This window comes from Scyliorhinus canicula, chromosome 6 (assembly GCF_902713615.1).
Source record: "Scyliorhinus canicula chromosome 6, sScyCan1.1, whole genome shotgun sequence".
In the NCBI taxonomy this organism is placed as follows: Eukaryota; Metazoa; Chordata; class Chondrichthyes; order Carcharhiniformes; family Scyliorhinidae; genus Scyliorhinus; species Scyliorhinus canicula.
In genome coordinates this window covers 185,075,941-185,101,040 of record NC_052151.1, presented here as the reverse complement: position 1 = coordinate 185,101,040, position 25,100 = coordinate 185,075,941, and the positions used below count along the sequence as shown (strand labels likewise).

The 25,100-nt window shown below is 47.5% G+C and overlaps 1 protein-coding gene and 1 long non-coding RNA gene across 5 annotated transcripts in view; one reads left to right on the top strand and one right to left on the bottom strand.

Moving 5' to 3' along the window:
• Positions 1-25,100, bottom strand: part of LOC119967745 — a 320,884-nt gene that overhangs the window by 181,932 nt on the left and 113,852 nt on the right. The window contains exon 1 of one of the 2 annotated variants that reach the window (XR_005461058.1): positions 12,451-12,556. The exons of the other annotated variant lie outside the window; for it this stretch is intronic. This is a non-coding gene — a long non-coding RNA (uncharacterized LOC119967745). Of the gene's footprint in view, positions 1-12,450; positions 12,557-25,100 lie in introns of those variants that run through there. 2 annotated transcript variants of the gene reach the window in all.
• Positions 1-25,100, top strand: part of zmp:0000000760 (collagen alpha-1(IX) chain) — a 134,048-nt gene that overhangs the window by 49,440 nt on the left and 59,508 nt on the right. For all 3 annotated transcript variants that reach the window (XM_038800642.1, XM_038800641.1, XM_038800640.1), the window contains exons 13-21: positions 7,005-7,058; positions 15,845-15,898; positions 15,984-16,037; positions 16,742-16,786; positions 16,885-16,938; positions 17,364-17,417; positions 17,512-17,565; positions 20,300-20,371; positions 20,482-20,517. In XM_038800642.1, the coding sequence (XP_038656570.1) occupies positions 7,005-7,058; positions 15,845-15,898; positions 15,984-16,037; positions 16,742-16,786; positions 16,885-16,938; positions 17,364-17,417; positions 17,512-17,565; positions 20,300-20,371; positions 20,482-20,517 (477 nt within the window). The remainder of the gene's footprint in view (positions 1-7,004; positions 7,059-15,844; positions 15,899-15,983; positions 16,038-16,741; positions 16,787-16,884; positions 16,939-17,363; positions 17,418-17,511; positions 17,566-20,299; positions 20,372-20,481; positions 20,518-25,100) is intronic.

Genomic DNA, 25,100 nt, shown 5'->3' with positions numbered 1-25,100 from the left:
CTTTGGAGCCTGTCATTTGAGAAACTGCTCCGGGATCTCACAGACTTCAGTGCACAGCTGCATCCGTGCTGTCATGGAGGCCTTATATCCCAGGCGGCTCAATACCCACTTCAATGCGGACTGAGTCCACCAGTATGCCCAGCCATCGGCGTTTGCTGCCATCAGCGGGATGCCCAGGGTCCAGGGGGTGATTGACGGGACGCATGACCCCTATAAGCACCTGCAGCTGACAGGTTGAAGGGTTGACTCCTGGGTGACAGGGGTTATCCATCGCTGTCATGGCTGATGACATCTATCCGGGGAACACAGACTAACGTCAAAACACGCTACAACGATGCCCATGCAGCGACCAGGTCCGTGATCGAGTGGTGCTTCGGCCGCCTGAAGATGCTGTTCAGGTGCCTGGACCGCTCTGGAGGGGTATGACGGTGGGAGGGTGGCCCGCATCATGGCGGCCTGCTGCGTTCTCCATAACATCGCAGCAGAGGGGCAATGTGCTGGAGGAGAAGGAACGCCAGGCCTCATCAAACAAGAGGATGCGGAGGAGGGTGAGGGTGGGCAGGACATGGAGCCCAGGCACAGGAGGCAGCACAACGTGTGCGCCAAGGCCAACGCACATGAGACGCTCTGATTTCCTCCTGGTTTCCCCGACTAGGGGGGTAGGTGGAGAGATTCGACTGGCCAGTGGCACAGACACCGCATCCCCCCCCCCCCCCCCCCCCCCCGAGCCACTCCCTGCCTGCAACCCCCTACATAATACATACCTGGTGCGGTCCATATGTTGGCAGTAACAGCGGATGGTTCATGGGATGGAGGATGGTGACAACCCGCTATGCAATGAGCTCTGGTGCTCCACATCATTTGACAACATCTGACTCCTGTCCACGTTAGCGCTTTCTACCATCCATCTGGGTGATACCTGCAAGCGATCTGGCCATTCCATCATATGGTCATCCCTTGAGTGGTGGTGGCAGTGATGGTTTGGGCAGGGGTTGTGTGGAACCCAGGCCACCCACAGGGTCCATCCATTTCCCCCACCCACCCCCCCCAACATCCAACCTTTCCACTCTGCGCCCTCCCCCCCTCCCCCCCCCCCCCAAAAGCCGGTCAGCCCAGACCAGCCCACCCCAGATCAGCCCACCTCTCACACCCATCAGACAGAGCACCGAGGCAGGTTGTAACAATAGCAACAGGTGTTTATCATGAACAAATTTATACAGCTTTGTGCCCTAGCCCTTATAACTAAATTGTGCCCTGCACCCATTCCAATTTAACTTGTGTCTCACCTCCTGGCCTTTCGGGCCCTACCACTAAGTCGAGGTGGTTTCCCAGACGGTACAGCAGGAGTGGAGGCAGCCTGTGGTGTTCCATCACCTCTCCTGAAAAAGTCACCGGCACGGGCCCCATCAACTCCTCTTCAGTCTGGGTGCCTGATGGCCCCCAGGCTACTCTACTGGGTGGGGGTGTGAGGGGAGCTAACCCCTGAGGCTCCCCACCACCTGGTGCTGCCAGTCCTGGAGACCAGCTCTGGTCTTGACCAGAGATGCACATTCGTGGCCATGGAGTACAGGAAGTGGACCATCTCCGTCTGGGACTGCACCGTATCACCCATTCACTGTGCCACCACCTTCTGGGTTTATGTCACATCAGCTAGTGGCTGCGCCATCTCCCTCTGGTACTGGGCCACCTCCGTCTGCATCTTGCCACATCGGCCGTGTGTGGGACACGGGTTAGTGCCAGGGTCACAATGCTGCCTACTCACCCTAGCCGCAGTTTCGTCCGGCACTGCTGGCCAGTCCGGATGGTGTTACTGGTGGTGCTGACTGCCTCTGCCACCTGCGCCCAGGCACGATAAAACAGCTGCAGCTGGCAGCCTCTTTCCCGGGCCGGGGAACAGGGTCATCCTCCTCTCCTCCATGGAATCCAGGAGGGTCTCCAGCTCAGTGTCATTGAAACGGGGTGCTGCTTTCCTTGCTGCCAACTTGTTGGCTGGGATGGTGTGTGTGGGGAGTGAAGTGTATATATGCGGTTGCAGCTTGTCAGCCTCCAGAGTGTCAATCGCGAATCTGGCAAATCCGGCACCGTTTCTCATTAGAATCAATTGTGTTCCATGTGGCGCCAGTGCTAGCCCCTCCACAGCAGCAGAATTGGTCCAGGTGCGGTGCTAGTTTTGCTGTCGTGAATGTCCACAAATTCTGCGTTGGCGTCAACATAGTCTCAGAAACAAAGAATCCTGCCGATAATGTTTTGGCCTCATTTGCAGTAACAAATTCCACAGGTCCACTACTCTCTGGGTGAAGAAATTTCTGCTCAACTCAGTCCTAGTGACCCCTGGTTCTGGACTCCCCCACCATCGAGAACATCCTTCCTACAACTACCCTGTCTAGTTCTGTTCGAATTTTATAGGTTTTTATGAGATCCTTTTTCTTTCTTCTAAACTCCAACCTAACCAACTCCATCTCTCCTCATGCTTTTGTCATGCCTCCCAGGAATTAGTCTGGTAAAAATTCACTGCACTCCCTCCATGGCAAAAGCATCCTACCTCAGATAAGTAGACCAAAACTGCATGCAATATTCCAGGTACAGTCTCACCAAGGTTCTGTATAACTGCAGCAAGACATTCCTGCTTCTATAGTTGAGTCCTTTCGCTATGAAGGCCAACACATCATTTACCTCCTTCACCACGTGCTGCACCTGCTTACTTTCAGGTCTCATTGCACATTCGCCTCTCTCAATTCCGTTTTTGCTATCAAAGTGCATAACCTCACATTTATCCACATTATACTGCATCTGCCATTCATTTGCCACTCTCAACTTGTCCTAATCACACTGCAAATCACTTTGGGCGCAATTCTCCATACTCACGACGGTGCGGAGAATAGCGGGGGTCGTAAATTTTTACGGCCACGCTAGTCTGACGCCCTCCCGCTATTCTCCCCCCCCCACGCCCGACTTCCGACACGAATCACTGCCGCCGTTTTTTTACGGCGAGCAGCGATTCTCAGCTGGTCGATGGGCCGAAGTCCAAACCCTTTACGGCTGTTTTTACGAACGGCAAACCACCTGGTCTGGCCGTTCATAAAAACGGCCGTAAAGTTCGGATCTTGGCAACCATGGCACCGATTGGCACGGCAGTACCACGGCGGGTCCGATTCCCGCGCACTCTTTGTCCTTCCGCCGCCCCGCTGTATCAATTCGTGGGCCGGCTGAGGGGCATCCCGGCCCGCGCATGCGCGAGTTTCGCGCAAATGCGCGATGACGTCATCCGCGCATGCGCGGGTTGGAGTCTTCCAATCCGCGCATGCGCGGCTGACGTCATATGACGCGTCAGCCATCGCAAACTCTGGCAAGCGGGCTTAACGAAATTCGTTAAGCCCGCGATGCCGGAGTTCACGGCCGCGGCATGCTAGCCCCGACCGGGGACCAGAATCGGTTCCCGGTCGGGGGGGGGGGGGAGGCTGGCGTCAAACCCCCCGTTTTTGACGCCAGCCTTACGATTTCTCCCGGTTTGGGAGAATCGCGCCCAATGCATCCTCATCACAGCTCACCCTTCCAGCCAGCTTTGTGTCCTCTGCAAATGTAATGATCTTACCTTTAGTTACTTCATCTAAATCATTAATATACATTTGAATATCTGAGATCCTAGCACTGATCTCTGCGATACCCCACTAGTCACTCTCTGCCACTTCGAAAAAGACACATTTATTCCGACTTTTTGTTTCATGTCTCCCAACCAGTTTTCTAACCATCTCAATACACTACCCCTAATCCCATGAGCTTTCACTTTACACGGTAATCTCTTATGTTGAACCTTGTTGAAAGTCTTCTGAAAGCCCAAATAAATCACATCCATTGACTTCCCTCATCAATTCTACCAACTAGATCTTCAAAGTATTCCAGTCAAGCATGATTTCCCTTTCATAAATCCATGCTGACTCTATCCGATCCTTCCACTGTTTTCCAAGTGCTCTGTTATTGCATCTTTTATAATGGACTGTAGCATTTTCCCACTACTAACATGAGGCTGTCTGGTCTACAATTCTCTAGTTTTCGCTACCTCTTTTTTAATATAGTGGGGTTACATTAGCTCCAATCTGCAGGAACTGTTATAGTGTCTATAGAATCTTAGAAGCTGTTCATCAATACATCCACTATTTCTCAGGCCACTCCCTTACGTACTCTGTGGTGCAGTTTATCAGGCGCTGGGAATTTATCAGCATGTAGTCCCATCAATTTCCCCAATACCATGTCCCTTCTTATACTGATTTCCTTCAGTTCCTCTCTTTCACTAAACCCTATGTTCCCCAACATCCCCTTTCCGGTATGTAATGTATGTCCTCATTTGTGAGGACAGTTCAGTTGGTCAGCCCTTTCTTTGTTCCCATTATGAATTCCACTGTTTCTTGCTGTAAGGACCCACATTTATCTCCACCAATCTTTTTCTCTTCCCAGACCTATAGAAGCTATTACAGTCAGTTTTTATGTTCCCCACAAGCTTAGTTTCCCCTTCTTAATCAATTGCCTTGTCCTCCTTTGCTGAAATCTAAACTGAGTCCAATCCTGAGGTCTGTTGTTTTTGTCGGGCCAATTTGTATGCCTCTTCCTTGGACCTAATACTATCTTTAATTTTGCTTGTAAGCTTGATTTGGCCACCTTTCCTGTTTTTTTTTTGTCAGACAGGAATGAATAATTGTTTCACTTCACCCATACACTCTCTGAATATTTACCACTGCCTATCCGCCATCATGCTTTTACGTAACGTTCCTCAATCCATCATAGCCAACTTATGCCTCATACCATCGTAGTTTGCTTTATTTAGATTCAGGATCCTAGTCTCAGAATGAACTACGTCACTTTCTCCATCTTGATGAAGAATTCTATCATATTATGGTCGCTCATCTACAGACAATTAGGTTTCCAATTATTCCTTTCTCATTACACAATGCCCCATCTAGGGAGGCTCCTTTTCTCGTTGGTTCTATAACGTATTGATTCAGAAAACCATTCCGTACACACTCCAGGAATTCCTCCTTGTGCTGATTTGCTGTGATTGTCCTTTTAAGGGCAACACAGCAGAAGAGTGTCATGGTTAGGTGGACCAATTGGGAAAGAGTGGGTAATCACCCAGGAGGTGGAGTCCTCTTTTCGGCAGAAGTCTAGAAGACGTGTAGGGACGGGGGCAGCCGGTGAGCTGCTCTGGGGCAGCAGTGGGGCTGTTGCCCTCTGTACAGTTTTTCTTATTAATAAATACCTTTCTTGTTTCTAATGAAGTCTGTGAACATACATCATTACACTGCTTTACAGTATTTTTATTAATTTGATTTGCCCAATCTGTATGCAGATTAAAGTCATCCATAATTATAGAGGTTCTATTATCGCATGCATCTCTAATTTCTTGTTTAATGCCATCCCCAACATTGTCACTACAGTTTGGGAGTCTATATACAACCCCCACTGATATTTTTTGTCCTTGGTGTTTCCCAACTCTAACCTAGAGATTCCACATCATCTGAGCTAATATCCTTCCTCACAATTGCATTAATTTCCTCTTTAACCAGTAATGCAGCTCCACCACCTTTTCCTTTTTGTCTGTCCTTCCTAAATACTGAATATCCCTGGATGTCCAGTTCCCATCACTGGTCATCCTTCAGACATCAATCCATAATCCTGACTATATCATTCCCATTTACATGTATTTGTGCGATTAAAACATTCACTTTATTGTTAATGCTCCATGCCCTCGGGCTTATCTTTTTCATTGTCCCCTTCCCATTATTTTCCACTGTGGCCCTGTTTGATTCTGGCCCTTGGTTTCTGTGCCTATCGCTTCTCTTATTCCCCTTTCTGTCATTTGTTCTTATCCTTGGTTTTCCCTGCACTGACTCATTGTTTATGGCAGTAGTATTGTGGTGCATTATGGCATTTACCAGTATGTCCTCCCATGGAACACTGGGATCAATACGTAGCCACAAGTGATCCAAGCATGATTTTCTGATCTCAGTCAGGTTGTTGAGTTAGGCACTAGCAGAGGCAAATGCAAACAGAGAGGAAAGCACTCTGAAACTCGTCCCTACCTACCAGTAGCTGCCAATATTCATGGCAATTAATGTAATTTACGGTTTAATGGCAATTATGTCGTTAAACAGTTGATTGTTATTTGTACACCCATAAATCGGTGGGGTGAGAAGTGTTGACTCTATACTAAATCAATAAACTCTCTGCAAAGAAAGACCCTGGGTGGGATTTTCACACTCTCCTTCGCAATGTATTTTCTGGTGGCCGGGTTGGCTTGCCGTTGGCCATCAATGCTGATGATGTTTTGTGGTTTGCCCGTCCCACCGCCAGGGAACCCACCACTGGGGGTCATCTTCGGCAGGATCCTGCTGGTGGGAAGGGCCAGAAAATCCTGCCCACTGTCTCAGGTTTAAATTCACCAAATGGCTTGGATTCATGTGAGAAGAGATAACAATTTGTATTGGCAGAGAATGATGAAAATAGTTAATAAACTCATAACAGAAAATGATTGAAACGTTTATAAAGTTTAGCAATATATATTATGGAATTTATTGTAAATTAACATCAACTAAAGAATTTTCTAACATCAAGGCTGGGGTTAATTTTAATTAGACCGAACATATTCAATTTAGGTGCCTGTTTTGCCCCTGCTGAAATATTACTTTCCATTGACTGGGGTGTAACATTGGTGTTCTGTAAAAAAAAAGATGTCTGAGCCAATCCGTTAGTTTCCTACTAGCCCACTTGGGTGATAATTATCCCAAGATTTGTACCAAAAAGAAACAATGAATGGCATTATTAATAGTAGGATTGTACATATCATTGAATGAAATAACATGAATAAATGTAATAATCTTTTCTAACTGTAATACAAATTTGAAGAGCAAACATGATTCATTGACTAACATCACATCTAGATGTAAATTGATAATATTTCATGATTCAGAAGCTGTTTTGATGAAACTATGAATTATTATTATAATTTCTAGGGAAACAAAGGTGAAACAGGATATGAAGGCATATGGGGATTACGGGGAGTGAAGGTAATGATAATTTCTGGTTCAAAGCTGTGTGAGTTTTATTTGTGCAAACCAATTCTGGGTCCAGTAAGTTCTCCTTTTAAAAATTTTTTCCAATTAAGGAACAATTTAGCGTGGCCAATCCACCTACCCTGAAAGGTACTTGTATTGGCTACGCTAAATCTCTGGGTTGTGGGGGTGAGGCCAACGCAGACACAGAGAGAATGTACAAACTCCACATGGACAGTGACCCGGGACCGGGATCGAACCCGTGTCCTCGGCGCCATGAGGCAGTAATGCTGACCACCATGCTGCCCCAGTTCTCTGCTTTATATCCAGCTATTGAACGTCATTATTTTAACAGAGATTCATCAATAAAAATGTAATTTATCTCCTGCAATATTACTTAAATACATTATAAAGCATCTGATGAATATTTCAAATTATACAATGTAGAAGAAAAAAAGATCTAAAAAGATGGTTCTAAGACCCAAAGAAATCAGTAAAATGGATTGTGATAGCTAGATCAATCAAACTGTGACTGGAAATTCGCCAGCCATTGTGATTCACTTTTCCTGCCAGCTGTGCACCCCGGCCTGCAAGTTTTACGGCGGCACAGAGTGGCTTCAATGGGAAATCCCATTGACAAGCTGTGGGGGTATACAATCTCGCCACCAGCGAATGGAGCGCCACCAAGAAAATGCGGCTGGGCACCCAGAGAATCCAGCCTTGTGTCTTTGGTAACATATGGAATTTAAAACTGAAAAAAACCCAGAAAATTATAAATATATTTGCTGAAGAAGTCATTTATATTGCTGAAAGAAGAGACATACTATCAAAGCTTTTCATCTTGCACTCATCAGGACAGCTATGCAAGATAAACTTGCAAAGGGAACAAGTCAGGCAAGCAGTGTGGTCCACTTACACATAATAAAAGCTCCATACATTCACAGACAAGACCCTGCCCTTTGCAGAAAGAAGGAGCATGTCCACAATTATTTCTTTCCAACAAAAGCCTTTGGGACAGCCATTGTCTGGTTCATTCCCTATGGCAATGCCTTGACCAATCAGAGTCGACCTACCAGGCTTATATTTGAAACAAAATCTTGGCAGTTAACTGTTGCCTGCTGCATTCTCATGGCCACCTCTACCAATCAGACCCATTTGCCAACCAATCGCGCTCTATTCTCATGCAGTATAACTTGTTGTTTCCTTTACTGTTGGTTTATCTTGCGTAGCTGTACTGATGACGCAAACCAAAAAGCTTCGATAATACGTCTCTCCTTTCAGCAATGCTCAGGTTCTGCGCTGCCGAAATAATTTGTATTTCTTTGCTTCAGCTTTGGAGACGTTAGAACCTAACTGACAGCCCTTGGAGAGACCATTGATTGTCAGACTGAAAATATATACTTATTGCTTATTTTAAAGGATTTTTATGGGCTTATTTTGGCAGGTGTGCTTCTAAACTGGAAATGGTTCTGCCTCCTTCGTGTCATGTGTTCAATGCCAATAATGTGGCCACTTGGCACTTGACTAGAAAATCTCCCCTCTAATGTTTTTTGTTTGGAGTTGAGCATTAAATGGTTCAAAATTTAATTAAAACTTTATCCACTAGATACGCTCAGGTAAAGTTATTTTGTGAAAGTTTTGATCAGGGCAATGTTGACAGTGCTTATTGCTCCCATGGCTTAAACACAACCTGATAAATACATTTGTCTGTGTCACTCGATGTGTTAAGCACTGAGTTTTAAACCTTGGAAATAACTTGTGTCACTATTTGTTTCTGTTGTCAAAGGTCATAGAGTCATGGGATGGAATATAATGTCCTCTCCCGTGGTGGGTTTGGTAATGAGGGATATGAGGGTTTAAAGCGGGTGTGAGGGTGATAGGTGGAAACTCCCTCTTCCTGCCTCTGTCCTGGTTCAGTCCGGATGGGAAGGCTCATGAACAGCCTTCCTGGCCTGCTGCCAATTGAGGCCCTTAAGTGGGAAGTTAATGCCCATTGAAAGGTCTCATCCCTTTTCCACTGGTATTAACTCAGCAGCAGTTGGAGGACTCTCCATGCAGTAGGACTGGGCTGGAAACCCTGCCAGGGTTGCTTGCAAGCTTCAAGGGTGGAGGGGCGAGTGGGAAGGGTCCTTTGTTGTTAGGATATTAGTACTGATTGAGGGACCTTTCATCAGGAAGGGATGGGCCCGCTTAGATTGAGGGACTCTTGTTGCCAACCCCCCCACTACCCACTCCTCCTGCGAGTACTCACCTGTGTCCTGGGTCCCTTGCTGATTCTGAGCATTGGATAGATGCATTACCAGCAGTAGCCACCACTCTCCTGGTGGCATTGACGAGCAATGTATTGCTGTCAGCCTCTGGAGGTGCAGGAGAGGTGGGATTTCTGCCATTGGCAAAATCCTAGGAATGGCCGGAGGAATTGTATGAGTTGCCCAAGATTTTAGGTACCTGCAGATTCGTGATTTGTGAGGAGAGTGATGCCGTCCTTCCTGGGGCTGCCGCCTCCGGTGTTGCAAGATAAGTTGTTATCGGAGGATGAAATAGGGGGACGAAGTGTTGAATATTTAAAAGGAGAGAGGAAGGGGGCTCCGGTGAAGGATATTCAGCGCAAATGGGAGGAGGAAGGGGAAGTGGGGGCCGGGACGTGGGCAGAGGGTGAATGTATCCTCATTGTATGTTAGGTTAAGCCTCATCTGGTTTAAAGTGGTTCATAGGGCCCACATGATGGTGGTAACGATGAGCAGGTCCTTTGCGGGGGTGGAGGAAAGATGTGGGCAGTGCACAGGTGGCCCGCGAATCACATCCACATGTTCTGGGCATGTCCAAGACTGAGAGGGTTCTCAGATGTGATGTCCGAGGTGTTGGGTGTGGGGTTGTTCCAAGCGCGGAAATGGCAATATTGGTGTGTCAGAAGACTCGAGAATCCAGAGGGGGAGAGGAGGCTGATGTGCTGGCCTTTGCCTCCCTGATAGTCTGGAGACGGATTTTGTTGGTTTGGCAGGCCTCGGAACTGCCGAAAGTGTGTGTGAGAGCGACTTGGCAGAATTCCTGAGGTTGGAGAAGGTTAAGTTCATTCTGCGGGCATCGGTAGAGGAGTTGCCCAGAGGTGGGAATGTTCATCGATTTCTTCAAGGAGTATTGAGGGGTTGGCAAGGGGGAGCAGGTTGGTATTGGGAGGGTAAATGGGTTAAAATGGGGAAGGCGCAATATGGTGGGATGTTGGTGTCAGGGGGGTTGGTGGCATGTGGTTGTTTATTGGGTTGTTTTTCTGATATTCTGTGTATATTTGTTCAATGCCTTAACAAAAATATTTTAAAAAAGTAACGGTGTATCATTCTGCAAAGATTAGTGGGAAAGTTATAGAAACCAGCAACTAAAGGAATAATAAAGAGGGAAAAACTGGAGTGTGAGAGATAACGAGCAAGAAATATAAAAACAGATAGCAAAAGCTCCTAAAGTGTAAAAAAAGGAAAAGAGTTGAAGTGAACATTGGTCCCTTAAAGGGTTTTTAAAAATTTGTTCGTGGAACATGGGTGTCGCAGGCTGTGCCAGCATTTATTGCCCATCCCTAAGTGCCCTTGAGGGGGCAGTTAAGAGTCAACCACACTGCTGTGGGTCTGGAATCACATGTGGGCCAGACCAGGTAAGGATGGCAGATTTCCGTCCCTAAAAGGCATTAGTGAACCAGATGGATTTTCCCAACAATCAACAATGGTTTCATGGTCATCATTAGACTTTTAATTCCAGATATTTAATTGAGTTTAAATTCCATCACCTGCCGTGGTAGGATTCGAACCTGGGTCCCCAGATCATTATCCTGGGTCTCTGAATTATTAATTCAGCGACAATACCACTATGCCACCGCCTGCTTGTGAGATTGAGGAATTAATAATGGGAAAGGAAGAAATGGCAGAGGCTTTGAACAGTATTTTGTATCCGTCTTCACAGTAGAGAGTACAAAAATAATTTCAAGGATAGTACAAAATCAAGAGGCAAAAGGGAGGGAGGAATTAAAAACCATCATGATCAATAGAATAAGTATTGGGGGAAACTATGAAACTTAAAGCTTCAAGTGTCCCGGACCTGATGACATGCATAAAAGAAGTGGCTACAGAGATAGTGGATGTATTGGTCGTAATTTTCCAAAATATCCTCGATACTAGAAAGGTCCCAGCGGATTTGAAAATCACAGATGTAAACCTTCATTCAGGAGGGAGACAGAAAGTAGGTAACTAGGAATCTGTCATTCCAAAAATGCTAGAATCCATTATTAAAGATTTAGTAGCAGGGCATTTAGAAAATCACAATAATATCAGGCAAAATCAACATGATTTTGTGAAAGGGAAATCAAGTTTCACTAATTTATTAGAGTTCTTTAAGAATGGACCAAGCAGAGTGGATAAAGGAGAACCAGTTGGTATAATGTATCTGGATTTCCAAAAGACATTTAACAAGGGGCGCGATTCTCCGCTGCCCACGACGGGTCGGAGAATAGCGGGAGGGCCTTCCCGATAATTTTCACGGCCTCCCGCTATTCTCCCCCCCCCCCCCTCCGGCCGCCCCCCCCCGACACAAATCGCTGCTCGCCGTTTTTTACGGCGAACAGTGATTCTCCGCAGGCCGATGGGCCGAATACCTTGGAGTTTACGGCCATTTTCACGGCCACAATCACACCTGCTTTCAGCGTTCGTGAAAACGGCCGCAAAGTGCCCGTCGCGGACAACCATGGCACCGATTGGCACTGCCGCACCACGGCCGTGCCAAGGGTGGCATGGGCCTGCGATCGGTGGGCACCGATCGTGGGCAGCGGGTCCGATACCCGCGCACTATTTGTTCTTCCGCCGCCCCGCAGGATCAGTCCGCGGGGCGGCTGAGGGGCATGACGGCCCACGCATGCGCGGGTTTGACGCGTCTGTGTGATGACGTCACCCGCAAATGCGCGGGTTGGAGCCGTCCAACCCGCGCATGCGCTGCTGACGTCATCGTGCGCGTCAGCCGGCATGATGCTTGGCGACGGACGCTGAGCCCGCGATGCCATGCTTCACGGGGCCCCGCTGCTAGCCCCGCCCGGGGGGGAGAATCGGATCCCGGGAGGGGGCGCATTTGCGGAGAATCGCGCCCAAGGTGTTTTGCCCTCCTTGGCCAGACCTCAGGCCAAGAGGAGAATTCCGGTTAGGGACCAATAATATTCTGCTTAAAGTAAATAAAGATCAAGATTCAAGACAGCTACTTTTAGAATAAAGAAACAAGACCCACAAATAAACAAAAACAAACATTACTAAGGTCAGAGACATAAAACAATTTACAAATCAGTCTTATACTTATATGAATGAACAGATGAACTGTGATCCAACACACATTACAGAGTAAATGACAGATGCAACCGAAAAAAAATTCATAGATTTACCTACAAATCATTAGTCCTATTTGTCAGTCAGCCCTGAGTCCACTTCAATTACCAGAACTTGTCTGAACTTCTTAGCTCCTCAGAGCTAACAGCTGAGCTTTTTAGCTGTCAGACTGCCTCAAGCTGACTGTCTCAAGAGAAGCTGTTCACCGACCATTGAACTGACCTGGGACTATTCAAAACATCCTGAGGGGGTCCCATACTTGTTACAAGGCAGGAACCAATGTAACAAGCATTGGAACAACCTGTACCTTAAATGTTACAATCTCCTAAAAACTGCTAGTTTAGCACTCAAGGACACAATTAATTGAATTTATAACAGATGCCCCATAAAGGTTACTGCACAAGATAACAGCTTATGACATTGGGGTGATATATGCACAAGGATAGGGGATTGGCTACAGGAAACAGTATGTTAATTTGAGTTTTTATCAGGATGGCAAACTGTAACTAGTGCAGTGTCACAGCGATCAATGCTGGCCATCAACTATTTACCATCTATATTAATGACTTGGATAAAGTGACCAACGGTATTGTAGTTAAATTTATGGATGATATGAAGATAGATAGGAAAGCAAGTTGTGCAGGGAATACAAAGGGCGCGATTCAATGGCCTCGTCGGGCCTGTCTTGGTGACACGGCGAGGCCATTGAATCTCGCGGGAGGCCTCTGGCGAGATTTGCGAAATTCAAGATGTCACGTGAGATCCATCCGAACCTCGCGAGACATCGCAATCTGGATTGCACCCGCGCAGGGCAACACCCAGATGAGCATATTTAAATGAGCCGTTAGGTGTAATGGCAGCTGGGGCGGGGGGCGGGGCTCCCAGGCCTTTGGAGACCCCTGGGTGATTAGGAAAAGGTCAGGGTGGTCCCCTAACTCTACCTCTGGAATCTGGATACCTTGGCACTATCAGCCTGGCATTGCCCGGGTTCCTGGGTGGAAATGGCAGGGTGGCACTTTCAAGGGTTTGGACATGAGGGGGCCCATGCACAAGAAAGGGGGATGGGGGGGGGGGGGTTATGAAAGGTGGTGGGTATGAAGTTGCCTCATAAAGGTTGGGGATGGGCGAAGGGTGGGGGTCCTGAAAGGGGACAGGGCCTGACAGGGACGGGTTGGGAGGCCTGGGGTGGGGAGGCCTGAAAAGGGGCCCCTCAGGGCCCACATAGCGGGTGTCCTTACTTGGGCAGGTGTGGGGTAATGATCTTGTGTGGGGGGTGACATTGCCTGTGGGTGGGGAGGTGTGGGGGACCTCAAGTTCACTTAGTGACTGGCGAACCCTTTAAAAATAGTGACCCAATCTCTGAGGAGCTGGTCTGGTTGGCGTGTTCAGCGCCTCAACGATGAAAACACTGAAGAGTGGGCAGTACTTTCCAAGTACTAAGTACATTCTAATCACAAAAGGGTGTTATTGCAATGCAGTGACCTCGCTTTGATGTGAGCAATGTTTATAAACACTGAGATTTCACCACTTAGAGTCACTGATCCATGAAGGGAGATGAATGAATCAAAGCTGCAGCTGGTTTGTGGAAGCTGTCAATCACAGCCCATTACTAGAAAGTTATGAATGATTTGCAGTTACTGGATCTGTGGGGTTGAAACACAGGTCACAGCTGATCTCCTCCCAGGAATGTACACATGGAGCCTCTCGGTAAGTATTACAGCTGTAATGTTTTCACTGACCCTGTCCAGACTGCTCTCGAGCTTCCGGACAAGGGTCTCTTTTCTGGGAGGGGGGGATTCTGTGCGGGGGTTGGTTTTTTTGGGGGTCCTGTTTGGTTTGGGGGGGCTCTTTAGTTAGGGAGTCTTTGTGCGGGGTCCCTTTAGTTAGGGGGTTCCGGGGGGGGGGGTCCCTATTCATAGGGTCCCTGGTGAGAGTCTTTCTATTCTTGGGTCCCTGGAGGTGGGGGGGGGGGGGGGCTCTGAAAGAGGAGAGGTGGGCAGGTAGTGCAATTTAGGGGGCAGGTGTGGCCTTCGGATGGACTCTGGGGGCAACTCCCCTAAGGAGTTACCCCCTTGGCCCACTGCAAGACCCACCAACCAGGGCTACGCTGGTAGAGACCCCAAGTGAACTGCGCCCACATGATTCCTGGCCCCAGAGACCGAAGAATCACAGAGGTCTGGAGTATAGGGTGCCGCGCCTGCTAAATTGAAGCAAATGCAATAATTTACATCCTCCCGCTGGTGCATGGTCATGTACCTTGATCACGGTCCCAGCGGGGGGTCGGAGCATCGCGATCCTGATTTTCCCCCCGATGCCTGATCGTCTTGTCAAGAAACGTGATCTGGGCGTCGTGGGACGGAGAATCCAGCCCGAGGTGTTTCCATTTAAAATTGAGATCAGGAGGTCATTAATCTTTGGAACTCCCTTGCCCGGGGGTAAGGATCAGTGGAGGCTGGATCATTGAAGGTATTCAAGGCTGAGTTGGACATATTTTTGATTGACATGGGAGTCGAGGGTTATTGGGCAAGGCGGACATGGGAGTCGATGGTTATTGGACAGGGCGGGGGTATCGGCAGAAAAAGAACTTGAGTTGTCACAATAAAATCACCTAAAATCTTATTCAATGATGGAAAAGGCTTAAGGACAAAGTCCTGGAGCTCCCTTCCTAATAGTACTGTGAGTGTGCCTGCACCAAATGGACTGTACTAATTCAAGAATGTGGCTCACCACCACATTTGTCAAGGACAATTAGCGAAGGACGATAAATACAGGCCTTACCAGAAACTCCTACATCCTATGAAATAATATAAAAATCATTCTGCTTTATCACTGACTGATCATAATCATATTGGGCATGAGGTATCAGTCTATTACAAACTACAAAACAAAGCCTTAGAATTGCTTATTATTTACAACACTATCAAAGCCATCTCATTAAAATCTTCAATACCAACTATCTCAGATTCTCTTTCCTTTCTACTCACCATAATATGTTGTACCAAATATGATGAGTTGAGTCTATAGCCTGATCATCCATGATCCTATTGAATCATGGAATAGGTTTGAAGGGCCAAATGGCCTATTACTGCTCCTCAGTGCTATGTTCCTAAAAATATCAGTAAGTTATCTTTTTCAAATTTCCAGAGAAAACGATCAAAAGATCTGAAACGTACTGACAAAATCTGATTTCAGGCATTGGAAAGGCTTTGGGCTAAGTTCTCAGTGTTTTCTTTCACTCAAGTGTGAGAGTAAAACATAATAATAAGCAAAGGATGAGGAAATAAATATTTAAGAACCATGTTGAAGATTCACTTAAACACTATTCCCTTAATCAAGCAAAGTATTCAATTGTATTCTTTTCTTATTGTGACGAGAAAACATTAATATGGTCAAAATATTCATTGCACTTTTTCTTTTCATTTATTTAATTTTGAATGTTCATATCTTAAGGGAGATAAGGGATTCCCTGGTATTCGAGGCAGATTTGGCATGAAAGGTCCCAGAGTAAGTAGTTTTTTTATTATCCTCTTAAGCTTGGTATTGACTTTAAATAATTTGGTTTCAACACATTACTTTACATATTTTGAAGGGTCTTGTGGGCGATCCAGGGTTACCCGGAAGAAAAGGTACAAAAGGAAAACTTGTGAGTAACATTATGTATAATAATCTATTTAACTATTTTGTTAAACTCTTGTGTTTTTTGAAGTGAGGAATGCCCAATAGAACACTTTTCTATGTTAGAGTTATTGTCAATATAAATTAATTCCAGAACAGCTATCGGATACAACTGATGCAGAACAAAGTCCTGTCTACATGTCCTCATAATAAATCACTAACTCCAACTTTGGATAGCAAGCCTATCTATATGATATTTTAGCTTTCTATATCAGCCATCTCCATGGTTTCCAAGTGACTCTGGCACTTGGTGTTGGATTCCACAATGTTACTGTTTTAGATAGTGACTGACTGAGGCAATATGCAAACAAAGTGCTCTGAGGTGTCAGGGCTGATTCTCTGATGCACCATTCCTAGTGAGAAGTAACCCTCACATGGAGCACTGGTCAGGATGTTTTGGTTCTGCAGCCTCCTTTATTTCATGCATTGACTTAAATGAATGGAAAATTTAAAGGTCAGCAATTGCTAACCAGTTATAAGTTCTGCATTTGTTGGGAGTTCCTGATTGAGGAATCAGCCCTGTTATCACAATGATTGGAATTAATAAAATTATTATTGGCAATCTTTTGTTTGCGATGTGACAGAGAATGTATTGAAGGAGAAAGAACAAATAACTTGAGATCATCTATAACATTGTGTTGTCAAAAATAACAAACCTATATTTTTGAACAGGGTATTGCAGGAGTTTATGGAGCAAAAGGAGAACCTGGATATGAGGTAAAATTATATTGAGAGTGCCCATATGGCTACTTACATAAACATAATCCTAAATCTTTGCCCTTATTTACAGCATATGCATTGCATTTCCTTTACAGGGAATAGTTGGAGATCCAGGTCAGCCAGGAAGGGACGGAGGCACAGGCATCGAGGTACAATGTAGTGAATATAGAATCATGGAATCCCTACAGTGCATAAGGAGGCCATTTGGCCCAATGAGTCTGCACCGACCTTCCTACCTAGATCCAATCCCCACCCGATCCCTGTAACCCCATCTAACCTAACATTTGGACACTAAAGGGCAATTTAGCATGGCCAATCCACGTGATCTGCACATCTTTGGATTGTGAGAGGACACTGGAGAACCCGGAGGAAACCAATGCAAACATGGAGACAATGTGCAAACTCCACACAGTCACCCGAGGTCAGAATCGAACCTGGGTCCCTGTCGCTGTGAGACAGCAGTGCTTATTAACCACTGTTCCATGGAATATAAGTGAAGAATATGCCACCCAATTTGCATCTGAATTGAATACATGGGTAGAATTTATTTGTTAATCTTATATCCTATTTTCAGGCATATCAAGGAGCACAGGGATTACAAGGGCCACAAGGCATTATTGGACCCAAGGTTAATAAAACATTTTCTTTAGTATAAGCTTTTGGATCATTTAATCAATACTACAAATAACAAGACTTAATTTGAGTTCTCTACTTTTATAAAGGGAGAGAAAGGATTTCCAGGACCACGAGGTGATGAGGGGCCATTGGGAATATCTGTAAGTAGAGTTAAAACTGGAGTTTGATTTTTTTTATATGGTAAATTGTGGTTCTTGTGTTTTAGCTTGCATTTGTTTAATGAATTAATATTGATATATATGTAAGTGGAGTGCAGAAGCATGATGGTGTTGGTTCATAATTTCAACTCCTCCTGTGACAGAATATATTTTCCAGTTATTGATTGTAGAAAGATTTCCCCTGATTGTTATTTTAGATATAGATTTTGTTAGAAATGATGAGCATGTAAAAAATCTGCTCAATGCTTACGTTGTAACTAATAGAAAAAACGTCCCCTGATCTGTCAGTGACAAACATCATATACAGGTCATATACTTTGCAATGATAGAGGAATAATTAGCAAATCAATCATGTTAGATTACTCGTGCCGAGCTGCAAATAACATCTGACATTGATCTATGGGCAGTTTGCATCTGTTGTGTTGACAAAGAAAAACTCAGAAGGCAAAAAGTTCAAAGAAATATTTCAAATTATATTCTAAACGTAAAAGAAAATGGGAGGTCGTATTTGTCTTCCAATCATATGATTTTGGGATTGGATCTGTCATCTTCAGCTTACCTAATTGGTAGGGACAGGAGAAAAAAAAGCGATGTGTGTATATGTTAACGTTCACAGCACAGACAATAAGGTTGGTGAGCTGCAGGCACAGTGCAAATATGACCTTGTGACAAAGTGGAGACTTGGTTAAAAAAATCCAGGATTTGTCAAAGTCAAAGTATTTACAGTGCAGGAGGCCATTTGGCCCATCGAGTCTACACTGGCCCTTGAAAGAGCACCCTACTTAAGACCTTGCCTCCACCCTATTCCTGTAACCCAGTAACCCCACCTAATCTTTTTGGACACTAAGGGGCAATTTAGCGTGGCCAATCTACCGAATCTGCAGGCTATGGGAGGAAACCAGAGCATCCGGAGGAAACCCACGCAGACACAGGGAGAAAGTATAAAGTCCACATGATCACCCGAGGCTGGAATTGAACCTAGGTCCCTGGAGCTGTGAGGCAGTAGTACTAACCACTGTGCCGCCCATAAATACTAAAAATTCCTGGATTCAAGGTGTTCATGAAAGGTAGGGAAGGATAGAAAGGAGGTGGAGTGGATTTATTGATTATAATATCAAAGTGCTGGGGAGAGAGGATGTTCCAAAGGGTCGAAGACAGAATCTATCTGGTTATGGTTAAGAAACACTGCAGGTAGCATTATGCCACTGTGTATATTCTACAGGCCATCAACTAGCGTGAAAAATATTGATGAGCAAATTTGCAGGGAAGCTACAGAGAGGTACAAAACCTATAGAGCAGAGATATTGCAGAACTGCAATAATCCAAATTAGTTTAGGATAATGGTCAAAAGGGCAGACAGGGAGAAAGGTTTTTGGCCACATTCAGAAGAGTTTTCCTGATAAATATCCAGCCCATTGAAGAAGGAAACATTGTTGGATCGAGGGAATGAGGTGGGTCAAGTGGATCATGTGACAGTGTGGGATCATTTGGGGACAGTGATCATAGTAAGGTTTTTGTTAGCTATGAAAAAGATCAGAGAGCAAGATAGCATATAACTACTTAGAGGATGACCAATTTCAATGGCCCATCAGGGGTGGAACATCAGGGGAGGGCCTCCTGAGGCCGTCCCGACGACTTTGAGTATGCCGTTTTTGAAGGGGCGGAGCATCGCAAAAGCGGCACTGCACTCGATTTCGCTGCAAACGGGGATTCTCCGGACGATCGGCGAACGTGATTTTGGCGTTGGCAAACAGAGAATCCCGCCCTGTGACTCTATGATCCATACCAGAACTTCCACAGCTCTACTGCTGAAGTTACGCCTGATGAATAAAAATTGAAGTGATTCAACTAGATGTGGTATTGGATTTAACCTGGTCAAAATATGAAGAGAAATTCGTCCCTGAATCCATTCTAGAATTAGAGATAACACAATGTTATAGAAAATTAAGGCTGAATGCTAAAACACTATCGGCGCGATTTAGCGGACTTGAGTTAAAGGGTGCCAAGAAACAACTCGTTTTTTTGGCCTCGGGGAGATTCTCTCTGTTGAGGTCACATTTAGAAGTATTTCCTCACAGCTCAGGGTGCCAATTTGATTGGCTGCCCCGATCGTATCGCCCACCCCCCCAGCTTCCCCGATTTTGTGACCGCCCTCACGCCTTGGGGAGGCCCCCGGTAACTCTCCCTCACCCCCTCTACCTCGCAAGGCCCCCACCCAAGGCCCAGACCCTGGCAGTGACAACCCGGCACCTGGGAATACTCGCAGTGCCCGTGGCAGCCTGGCAGTGCCACCCAGGAACCCTGGCAGAGTTCCTGGGTACCACCCTGCCCTGTCCCCAACCACCCAGGGGATATCCAGTGGCCTGGGAGACCCCTGGGTGGTATTACGCCTGGTCCATGTTTGTGTGGACCAGTACTGGTGGGGTCACCTAGGCATGGCCGGCGAATCCCGGGCCCTGGGTGAATCCAGTTAACGGATATTTAAACGAGAGTAATGACTCATTTAAATATTCTGATCTGCATCTCGACTAGCGAAAGCGAGATCCAGATTGCGACGCCTCGCGAGATTCCGCTGAATCGAGCCCTATATTTAAAAGATACAAGGCACTCATTAAAACATTCCTTGATTTAACAAAAGAGATTATAATGTTTTCTGAATTTGTTCTTCATGAATTATATGTTAATTTTTATGTGCTTTTATAAACCCACCGTACAGGGACCAAGAGGCAAGAAAGGGAACGCAGGAATGCCTGGATGGCCTGGGTTTGTTCGGTATCCTGGAATTCCTGTAAGTTTTATTGTGACCTCTAAATATTAATCTTTCTAATGAGCAGTCATTTTTACTTTACATCATCTATTATGTATCTATCTATTTTGATGAATGTAAATTTCCTTTAGGGGCATAAAGGATACCCAGGAATGAATGGATCGAAGGTATGAATCTTGTTTGGCTTATGCTGAGGCATCTTAGTATGAACAAAACATTTTTTTGTCTCAGCTTAATTTTTTGTATTCATTCTTGGGATGCAAGCATCCCAAGGCCAGTATTTAATGCTCATCCCTAATTGCCTTTGAATTGCTTCTAGGCCACTTCAGAAACCAGTTAAGAGTCAGCCACATTGCTGTGGGCCTAGAGTCACATGTAAGCTAGAACAAGTATGGAAGCAGATTTTGTTCAATGAAGGATATTGTTGAACCAGTTGGGATTTATCACAATCCACCAGTTTCACGATAATTATTAATGAGATTATAATTTTATTCCAGATGTATTAGTTGACTTTAAACGCCTCCAGCTGCCAGGGGGAGATCTCGTGGTCAGTATTTTATGTGCCTGAGCCGAGTGCCCATCCATCCTGGAAGTGGGTAAAATCTTAGATGTCGGGAGCGTTTCCTGATGTCAAAGCGCATGAATTAAATTTTTTTTATTTTTTAAAATAATTTTTATTGGAATTTTTTACAGAAAATATAACAACAAACATTGAAAAGCAACAATAAAACACCATAATAACTGTAACACCCCCAAGACCATATCAACGCATGTATCACACCCCCTACCCCCTCAAACCCAGTAAACAAGAGAACTTAAAAATAAATTAAAATTAAATAAGCAAACATAGTCAACGTGTCCCCCCCCTTTTTCCCCCCCTCCCCCCGGGTTGCTGCTGCTGCTGACCCAGTACCCTATTGTTGAGCCAGAAAGTCAAGGAAAGGTTGCCACTGCCTAAAGAACCCTTGTACCGATCCTCTCAGGACGAATTTGACCTTCTCTAGCTTAATAAAACCCGCCATGGCATTGATCCAGGTCTCCACGCTTGGGGGTCTCGCATCCTTCCACTGAGCAAGATCCTCCGCCGGGCTACTAGGGACGCAAAGGCCAGCACACCGGCATCTTTCGCCTCCTGCACTCCCGGCTCCACCCCAACCCCAAAAATCGCGAGTTCCCAGCCTGGCTTGACCCTGGATCCTACCACCCTCGACACCGTCCTCGCCACCCCCTTCCAGAACTCCTCCAGTGCCGGGCATGCCCAGAACATATGGGCATGGTTCGCTGGACTCCCCGAACACCTGACACACCTGTCTTCGCCCCCAAAGAACTTACTTATCCTAGACCCGGACATGTGAGCCTGGTGCAGCACCTTGAATTGGATGAGGCTAAGCCGCGCACATGAGGAGGAAGAGTTAACCCTCTCCAGGGCATCAGCCCATGTCCCATCTTCGATCTGTTCCCCCAGTTCCCCCTCCCACGTAGCTTTCAGCTCCTCTACTGACACCTCTTCCTTCTCCTGCATTACCTTGTAGATATCAGATATCTTCCCCTCCCGACCCAGACCCCCGAAAGCACCCTGTCACTCACCCACCTCGCGGGAAGCAAAGGGAATCCCTGCATCTTCCGCCTAGCAAACGCCTTTACCTGCAGATACCTGAACATGTTCCCCGGGGGGGAGCCCAAATTTCTCCTCCAACTCCCCCAGGCTCGCAAACCTCCCATCAATGAACAGGTCCCTCAGCTGTCTGATGCCGGCTCTGTGCCAACCCTGGAACCCCCCATCAATGTTCCCCGGGACAAACCGATGGTTCCCCCTTAACGGAGCCTCCATCGAGCCCCCCACTTCCCCCCTATGTCGCCTCCACTGCCCCCAAATCTTGAGGGTAGCCGCCACCACCGGACTCGTGGTATACCTCGTAGGAGGGAGCGGCCACGGCGCCGTTACCAGGGCCCCCAGGCTTGTATCTCCACAGGACGCCCTCTCCATCCATTTCCATGCTGCCCCCTCCCCCTCCATCACCCACTTGCGCACCATCGACACATTGGCCGCCCAATAATACCCCGAGAGATTGGGTAACGCCAGCCCCCCACCATCTCCACCCCGCTCCAAGAAGACCCTCTTCACCCTCGGGGTCCCATGCGCCCAAACAAAGCTCATGATGCTGCTAGTCACCCTCCTAAAAAAGGCCCTAGGGATAAAGATGGGCAAACACTGAAAGAGGAACTAGAACCTCAGGAGAACCGTCATTTTGACAGACTGCACTCTACCCGCCAGCGATAGCGGCACCATGTCCCACCTTTTGAATTCCTCCTCCATCTGCTCCACCAGCCTGGTAAAATTAAGCTAATGGAGAGTCCCCAACTCCTGGCCACCTGCACCCCCAGGTATCTGAAACTCTTCACTGCCCTCTTAAACGGGAACTTCCCAATTCCCACCTCCTGATCACCCGGGTGTACTACAAATACCTCACTCTTGCCTAGATTTAACTTATAGCCCGAGAAGCTCCCAAACTCAGCCAACAGCTCCATCACCCCCGGCATTCCCCCCTCTGGGTCCGCCACATACAACAGCAGGTCATCCGCATATAGCGATACCCTATGTTCTTCCCCACCCCGCACCAGGCCCCTCCACCTCCCCGACTCCCACAGCGCCAAAGCCAAAGGTTCTATCGCCAGTGCAAAAAGCAAGGGGGACAGGGGGCACCTCTGGCTGGTCCCACGGTAGAGCCTGAAGTACTCTGATCTCCTTCCATTGGTAACTACACTCGCCATCGGGGCCTCATAGAGCAACCTCACCCATTTGATGAACCCCTCCCCGAATCCGAACCGCTCCAGCACCTCCCACAGGTACCCCCACTCAACTCTATCAAACGCTTTCTCTGCATCCAGCGTCACCACTATCTCCGCCTCCCCCTCCACCGCTGGCATCATAATAACATTTTATAATCTCCGCACATTCGTGTTGAGCTGCCTTCCCTTGACAAATCCTGTCTGATCCTCGTGTATCACCCCGGCACACAGTCCTCTATCCTGGTGGCCAGGATCTTCGCCAGCAACTTAGCGTCAACATTGAGGAGCGAGATTGGCCTGTATGATCCACACTGCAAGGGGTACTTATCCTGCTTCAGGATCAGGGAAATCAGCGCCCGTGACATCGTCGGGGGCAAAGCCCCCCCCTCCCATGCCTCATTGAAGGCTCGCACCAACAGGAGGCCCACCAGATCTGCATACTTTTTATAAAATTCCACCGGGAACCCATCCGGCCCCGGCGCCTTACCTGACTGCATTTGACCAATCCCCCTGACTAGCTCCTCCAACTCTTTCAGCGCCCCCAGCCCCTCCACCAGCTCCTCTTGCACCTTTGGAAAACGTAGCCTTTTCATGAAGCTCTCCATTCCCCCCCCCCCCCCCCCCCCCGCCGGTGGCTCTGACCGGTACAGTTCCTCGTAGAAGTCCCTAAAGACCCCGTTCACCTCTGCCCCCTTCTGCACCACATTCCCACCCTTATCCGTCACTCCACCAATTTCCCTAGCCGCATCTCGCCTACGGAGCTGATGCGCCAACATCCTGCTCGTCTTCTCTCCATACTCATATATCGCGCCTTGCGCCCTCCTCCACTGTGTCTCCGTCTTTCTGGTGGTCAACAAGTCAAACTTGGCCTGCAAACTACGCCGTTCCCCCAGCAACCCCTCCTCCGGTGCCTCCGCGTATCTCCTATCCACATCCAGGAGCTCCCCCACCAGTCTCTCCCTCTCCGTCCTCTCCCTCCTTTCCCTATGGGCCCGGATGGAAATCAGCTCCCCCCGGATCACTGCTTTCAGAGCCTCCCAGACCATCCCCACCCGGACCTCCCCCGTGTCGTTGGTCTCAAGATACCCCTCAATACTTCCCCAGACCCTCCTACACACCTCCTCATCACCCAGCATCCCCACATCCAGGCGCCACAGCGGGCGCTGGTCCCGCGCCTCCCCCATCTCCAGATCGACCCAGTGCGGAGCATGGTTTGAAATTGCTACGGCCGAATACTCGGCATCCTGCACCTTCGGGATCAATCCCCTGCTCAGGACGAAAAAATCTATTCGGGAGTAAACCCTATGGACATGGGAGAAAAAGGAATACTCCCGAGCCCTCGGCCTCCCAAACCTCCAGGGATCCACCCCTCCCATCTGGTCCATAAACCCCCTCAGCACCTTGGCTGCCACCGGTCTCCTACCCGTCCTTGAACTGGACCGGTCCAGTGGGGGATCCAGCACTGTGCTAAAGTCTCCCCCCATGATCAGGCCCCCTGCCTCCAGGTCCGGAATGTGGCCCAGCATGCGCCTCATAAAGCCAGCATCATCCCAATTCGGGGCATATACATTAACCAGCACCACCTTCTCTCCCTGCAGCCTACCCTTCACCATAATATATCTGCCCTCCTTGTCCGACACCACCTCAGACGCCTCGAACGCCACCCTCTTCCCCACCAGAATCACCACCCCCCGGTTCTTCGCGTCTAATCCTGAGTGGAAAACCTGCCCCACCCACCCCTTCCTCAGACGAAGCTGGTCCGCCACCTTTAAGTGGGTCTCCTGGAGCATAGCCACGTCCGCCTTCAGCCCCTTCAGATGAGAAAATACCTTAGTTCTCTTAACCGGCCCATTCAGCCCCCTCACATTCCAGGTGATCAGCCGGATCAGAGGGCACCCCGCCCCCCCCCTCCCCCGCCGACTAGCCATAGCTCATCGACTGCTCGTCCCAGGCCAGCACA